Source organism: Nylanderia fulva, unplaced genomic scaffold (assembly GCF_048542155.1).
Source record: "Nylanderia fulva isolate GAGA-0341 unplaced genomic scaffold, ASM4854215v1 Scaffold6, whole genome shotgun sequence".
Lineage (NCBI taxonomy): Eukaryota > Metazoa > Arthropoda > Insecta > Hymenoptera > Formicidae > Nylanderia > Nylanderia fulva.
The window spans coordinates 5676205-5682720 of record NW_028190698.1 but is presented as its reverse complement, the minus strand read 5'-3'; the positions used below and the strand labels follow the sequence as shown (position 1 = coordinate 5682720).

The following is a 6516-nucleotide window of genomic DNA, read 5'->3' as shown; positions in this document are numbered from 1 at the left end:
ATATTCTTTTATATTTCTTCTTATCTAACTAAATAAGGAAGTTCTTATCTAAATACATAAGAAAGTTCTTATTAAAATAAAAATGCTAAAAATTTTCTTATCTCTAATAACATTCAAATAAGTAAGTTATATTAAGAAAATATTACATTCAGCATTTTTATTAGCAGTGATAGTGAGGTTAAATATTTAAAAATTAATGATATACCGAATAACATAAGCAGTAAGACAAAGCAATAAATTAATACTTGCTTACTGCTTACGCATAATAAAGAATTGATAACTAAAATTGATTAATTTGCTTACTTAGAACTATTTTTGTAAAATATAGTATTTTATATCAGTTTGATAAGAAGTACAAAAGACAACGTTCATACGTTATCATATATATTAATTGGAATATTCATATTCCATTCGCAGTCTTGAAACTGCAGTTATCGGAGCCACTTATACAATACGCTTTAAGAAATTATATATATAAAAGATTCATAAAAATACAAAAAATATTGAAGTGTATTGAAAAGTATATTGAAGTGTATTGAAGTGTATTGAAGTGTATTAAAGTATACAATAATTTTTAAAAATATAATTTAACAATTATTACTTTAATATAGTGTGTAGAAATTTTACATATAATATATTAAAATATATTGTAAAAAAATATTATAAAATTTTTCTGACAATGAGAGTTATAATTAACAATTATGGCAATTATGACAATTACGACAATTATGTTCAAGCATAGATTAAGTAAAATTTTATGAAAAATGTGTTTTTTATTATTTTTGTCAATTCTTTTAAGAGGAACATAAATTTTATTAAATTGTAGGATAATTATTTCAATAATTTCTTTAAAAGAGTTGCATGTTTTTTTTAAATGTTATATACATAAAATATAACGTATTTTTTACTAGACATAAATTAAATCTAATATATTTTGATAAAGTAATCATATTTTTATTTTTTGCTGTATACGTACATATGTTTAATAAATACAAATATATATAATATACATATATATAATTAAATATATATGTCTATATACAGTAAAAATATATAATATTAATATATAAAATATATACAAGATATTTCATTTTAATCGAATGATTGTATCATTTAAAATGTATTTAAAATTTTTTTATTGTTGATGTAATAATATATTTCCGAAGTAATAATTTATTTCTCATTACAGCATATTATATTACATAATTTGTGATATTGAAAAATTAGAAAAAAGAAACAAAAATTGGAAAGAATATTGCATTAGTTAATTAATAATGGTCTTTACCTTAATAATCTTTATCTTACTATTATCATGCATTCTTATGTATTTATATCATTATAATGTTCGTTATGGAAAATACGGGCAAATTATTGATCGTATTCCCGGTCCTCCGACTGTTCCTATTTTCGGCAATATATTTATGTTTTCTAATTTAACACTAGGTAAGTGAAACTTAACAAAATTTTGTATAAATCTTTATGTAATATAATTTAGTTTTATATTTATGAAAAATGTGTATCTTGAAAATTATTACTTATTTAATACTAATTATTATTATTACTTATTTAAGTATTGAGATAATATTATATAAAATATAAAGATGATTAAAATGTGAAGATTTTGACGATATTTTTTGACAAATTTATTTAAATAATCTAAAAAATGTATCTATTTAACAAGTTAATTTTGACAATGCGCGAATAGTAAAGCAGACGAAGAATGTTTTGAAACTTAATTATTATTACACACAAAAACAATTTGTGATAAATTGTTTCAAAGCTTCTAAAATTTGTATTATAATATAACAAATGAAGACAATTTTTGTACTTGTACATTTTTTAATTATATTTGATATTTTAGAAGGAGTATGGCAGTTGCAATGCACACTGTCAAAAAATTTTTCTCCAATTTTTAAAATATGGAGTATTACTTCTGCTTACGTTGCTATTTTCTGTCCAGATGATGTACAGGTAGAAAAAAATGTTAATAAATAAGTTTATCTTATTTATCACATAAAAAATTGTTACATTTTTATCTATACTAAAAACTGAGAGAGATGGTTTAAAGACATGGTTTATATTTACAATTATACGTACATGATACATATGCTTATCGCAATTTTTCGAACAATTCATGGTGCTTGATCATACTTTACTTTATAATGCATTTGTTACCAATTTGCGCATATACATATATATATATATATATACTACGTTGTACTTTTTTCAATTTTATTATTTATTTAATTTCATCTATAATTTTAGGTAATACTTAACAGCACAAATCATCTTGAGAAAGGCTTTATATATAAGCTTATCCATTCCTGGTTGCGAACTGGTTTACTCACTAGTACAGGTATCACAATAAACTTAAAATTTTAATATGCATTTACTTTAATATGTATGATGTTTAAAGATTGTGTTTTTTGTTCTTTAGTATGCGTATAGTTTGTATATGAATATATATTTTTAATGTACAAAAACACTATATATAGGTTGAAAAGTGAAAATATATAATCTTTTTTTATTATTACTCTATATATTATTCTATATATTAGTCCATACATATATCAATATAAAAAATATATATAGTTTTTAAAAAAAAAGATTTCTTAATCAGTATTTAATTACTATTTTATATATTATTTCTTGAAATATTGAATTAATATTATAACAATACAAAGTAATAAAATAATACAAAGAAATGCAAATATAATGCAAATATCGCCGCAAAAATATTATAGGAGCAAAATGGCAAGGAAGACGAAAAATATTAACGCCTGCATTTCATTTTAATATATTGAAACAATTTGTTGATATTTTCATTGAGGAAGGCAATCGTATGACTAAATTTTTAAATGATATGGATGGATCGATTGTCAAGGACTTAGTGTCTTTCATTAGTGAACATACATTGAATGCAATATGCGGTAAATGTTCATTTTATCTGTTTATATATATATATATATATATAGTACACATATAGATGTGTGTATGTATATAAAGAAAAATTTATTTTAGTATTTTAATCTTCATTATATTATACTTAGAACACACACACAATTATTATTAATTATATTTATTTCTTATAAACTCGTGTAGATTTGTTGTTATTACATTTATTATTCTTTTTATTTTTATTATTTTTCGAAAAAAAACTAAATAATTTTCAATTTTTAAAAATTGTTCTGCGTTATACAGTAGTACTAAATTATTATATAATTAAAATAATATAAATTAATTTAATAAATATAAATATAATATTAAAGAATTAAATATATAGAAACTTCCATGGGCGTTCCTCTAAAAAATATGAACCACTATGGAGAACAATATCGCCATGCAGTTCATGAGATGGGTGAAATATTGGTTTATAGGTAATTGATATGTATGTATACAATAATACATACATACATACATATATATTATAAAGCTATGGTTATTTGAATATTAGAAGGAAACATTAAAATTGTTATGGTATTAAAAAAATTATACATGCAAGTTACATAGTTACATTAAACTTTGATTCCTCAAAATAATACTTATTTATTTAAACATGTACATTGTATAATTACATAGGTTAATAAGACCGTGGTATTATTCTGATGTAACATTTGCGCTAACATCAGAGAGTAGAAAGCAAGCTAAGAATTTGAAAATACTTCATGGATTCACTGAAACAGTAAGTAGAAATTATTATTAATAATTATAAGAACTGTTAAATAAAATTAATATATTAAATGTAATTTACAAGTATAATGTGTAATGTTGACAGCATGTTTATAGTAGAAAAATGTACTTAAATAAAAAAAAATTATATCTTTTTTTTATAGATTATTGCGGAAAGAAAACGATATCATGAACTCACCGATGGACGATATTTACAAAATTTTGAAATTGATGCGTTAAAAGAAACAAATGATAATGAAATGATAAATTGTATGTGTGTGTGTGTGTATATGTACAATATGATATATGTGTGTGTAATGTGTAAAACATATATTTTTATATTATCAAATTAATATGATTAGCTATTTTATTTATTTAAGATAAAAAAAAACGTCTCGCTATGTTGGATCTTCTGATAGCGGCGTCGCGTGACAACAAAATAAATGATTTAGACATAAGAGAAGAAATTGATACTTTTATGTTTGAAGTAAGTACATTTACTTAGATTAAGTATTATTCATATATTTCAAAATTTAAATTATATTAATTTGTAGCTAAAAAATATTGGTACAAAAAATTCTCTCTCTCTCTCTCTCTCTCTCTCTCTCTCTCTCTCTCTCTTCTTGTTTTTTTGCTTCTTTTATGAGAGAATGTCATTTAATATTTCTAAACTGTTATTATTTTTTAAAACGTTTTAATATACATGTATCATTGACAGCAATTAATATCGTAAACAAGTTATTTTAAATGCAATATATCTGTTTTTATTACTATTTCATAAATTAATCAATTTTATTTTAATTATCAAAATATATAACATTTTTATTGAAAATAGACGTTTACATAATTGGTATTAATATTGACAATTCTAAAATATGTAAGACAAACATTTAGAGAAAAACAACCGTTTGGAAAATATTTTTAATTCTACTTTTTATAATTATTATGTTAAATACTTGCTGTCTTACGTTGCTTGCGCATATACGAAAAGGGAATAAGATAAATTCTTTTCATTACAGGGTCATGATACAGTAGCAATGGCTATATGTTTTTCTATATTACTGTTAGCTGAGCACAAGGATATCCAGGTTATTTATCAAATCATATAAAACATATATAATTAAATCTATTAATCTTGCTATTTTATTTGTTTTATCAATTACTTATTACTTTTTAGAACAAATAATTGTAAACTTCAATTTAAAGATATATGAAAAAACATATTTTTTAATTTTTATTTCCACAATTACATACATAAAATACATAAATAAATAAAAAATAAATAAAAAAAAAATATATATATATATATATAGGTATAATATTGTATATATATATTTATTATATTTTATTATTACATGTAAATTTTATGTACTACATATGTATGTACATATATAGCATGCTTTGATTTAATTAATAATCAGAGAAATGCAGTTTACGTAAACAGTGCAAAAATATGTTTATTGATATATAGGAACTTGCCAGAAATGAAGTTAGCGCAGTAATGCAAGAAAATGAAGGAAAACTTACTATAACAGCATTACAAAATCTACCATATTTAGAAAGATGTTTAAAAGAAGCCATGAGATTGTATCCCAGCGTCCCTTTAATAAGTCGAATATTGTCGGAAGACGTAAAGTTACGTAAGTAGAATAAATTATATATATTCCATGTATACTTTTTAAATATAGAACTGCAAAAACAATATTATATATGTAGAATATAAACTTTATTGACGGTTTAATATTAAATTAGAATCAATTATTTTTACGAACAACTTTTACTTTTATTTTCTCTGTCTCTCTCTCTCTCTCTCTCTCTCTCTCTCTCTCTCCATATACTATATATAAAATTTTTGGTTTTATATTTTTCTAATATTGATACATGTTAAATATAAATGTTGTTAAAATCAAAATGTAATATTTCTGTAATTAATATTTTTAATTAACATGTAATATGTAAACTCAGTTATTAATTCAGTTTTAATATGAAAAATCTATTATATAATTACAAAATAATTATTATGTATATTTAAAAATTATATTATGCTTTATATCTTTTTTTTTTTAAGAATCTTATATAATACCATCTACAACAGAAATATTCATCAACATTTATGAGCTTCATAGAAATCCCAATTACTGGTCACATCCAGATAAATTTGATCCAGATAGATTTTTACCGGAAAATAGTCACAATCGTCATCCTTATTCTTACGTACCCTTCAGCGCAGGGCCACGAAATTGTATAGGTAATTTATAAAATATTTTTGCCACACATATAAACAAATTCTAATGCACGTATAAACAATATAGGTCAACGATTTGCCATGTTGGAATTGAAGGCTATGGTAGCTCCGTTATTGCATAATTTTTATTTGGAGCCTGTTGATTATTTGAAAGATCTTCGTCATACAGCACATATAATAAAACGCGTTGTTGAACCGATCCGTGTAAGATTTGTTCCAATCAAACGCATGTAAACATCTGAAATAATTTAGTTTGGTAAGAGAAAATTGTTTAGTCAAGAAGTTTATAAATAAAAATTTATTGTATCAAACTTCTTGTAATATTATAGAAATATAATATTTTTGGAACTACACATTGTGAAGATATTAAATATACATTTTACGTTAAATACAATATTACATTTTATTGTAGAAAAGTTTTCAAAAAATCTTTTCAAATTTTTTTATCAAATTTTATTTAAGAATATCTTAAATTACGAAAATAATAATTTTTCAATGAATGATTTCAATATACAACCATATATGTATTATACATGTATATGCATTTATTTTATTTGATTATTTAAATAATTATTAATAACATAAATCATTTTTTAATTTCT

At 21.8% G+C, this 6516-nt stretch overlaps 1 protein-coding gene across 1 annotated transcript; it reads left to right on the top strand.

The window, feature by feature from the left end:
• Positions 1-1115: 1115 nt before the first annotated feature.
• Positions 1116-6267, top strand: LOC114940615 (cytochrome P450 4C1-like). Its single transcript, XM_029315339.2, has 12 exons — positions 1116-1443; positions 1862-1971; positions 2266-2356; positions 2745-2930; positions 3284-3377; positions 3580-3682; positions 3834-3939; positions 4050-4156; positions 4689-4757; positions 5141-5309; positions 5738-5917; positions 5982-6267. Exons 1-12 carry the CDS (start codon positions 1275-1277, stop codon positions 6146-6148), a joined length of 1551 nt encoding a protein of 516 aa, XP_029171172.2. The 5' UTR covers positions 1116-1274; the 3' UTR covers positions 6149-6267.
• The last annotated feature ends 249 nt before the right edge of the window (positions 6268-6516 follow it).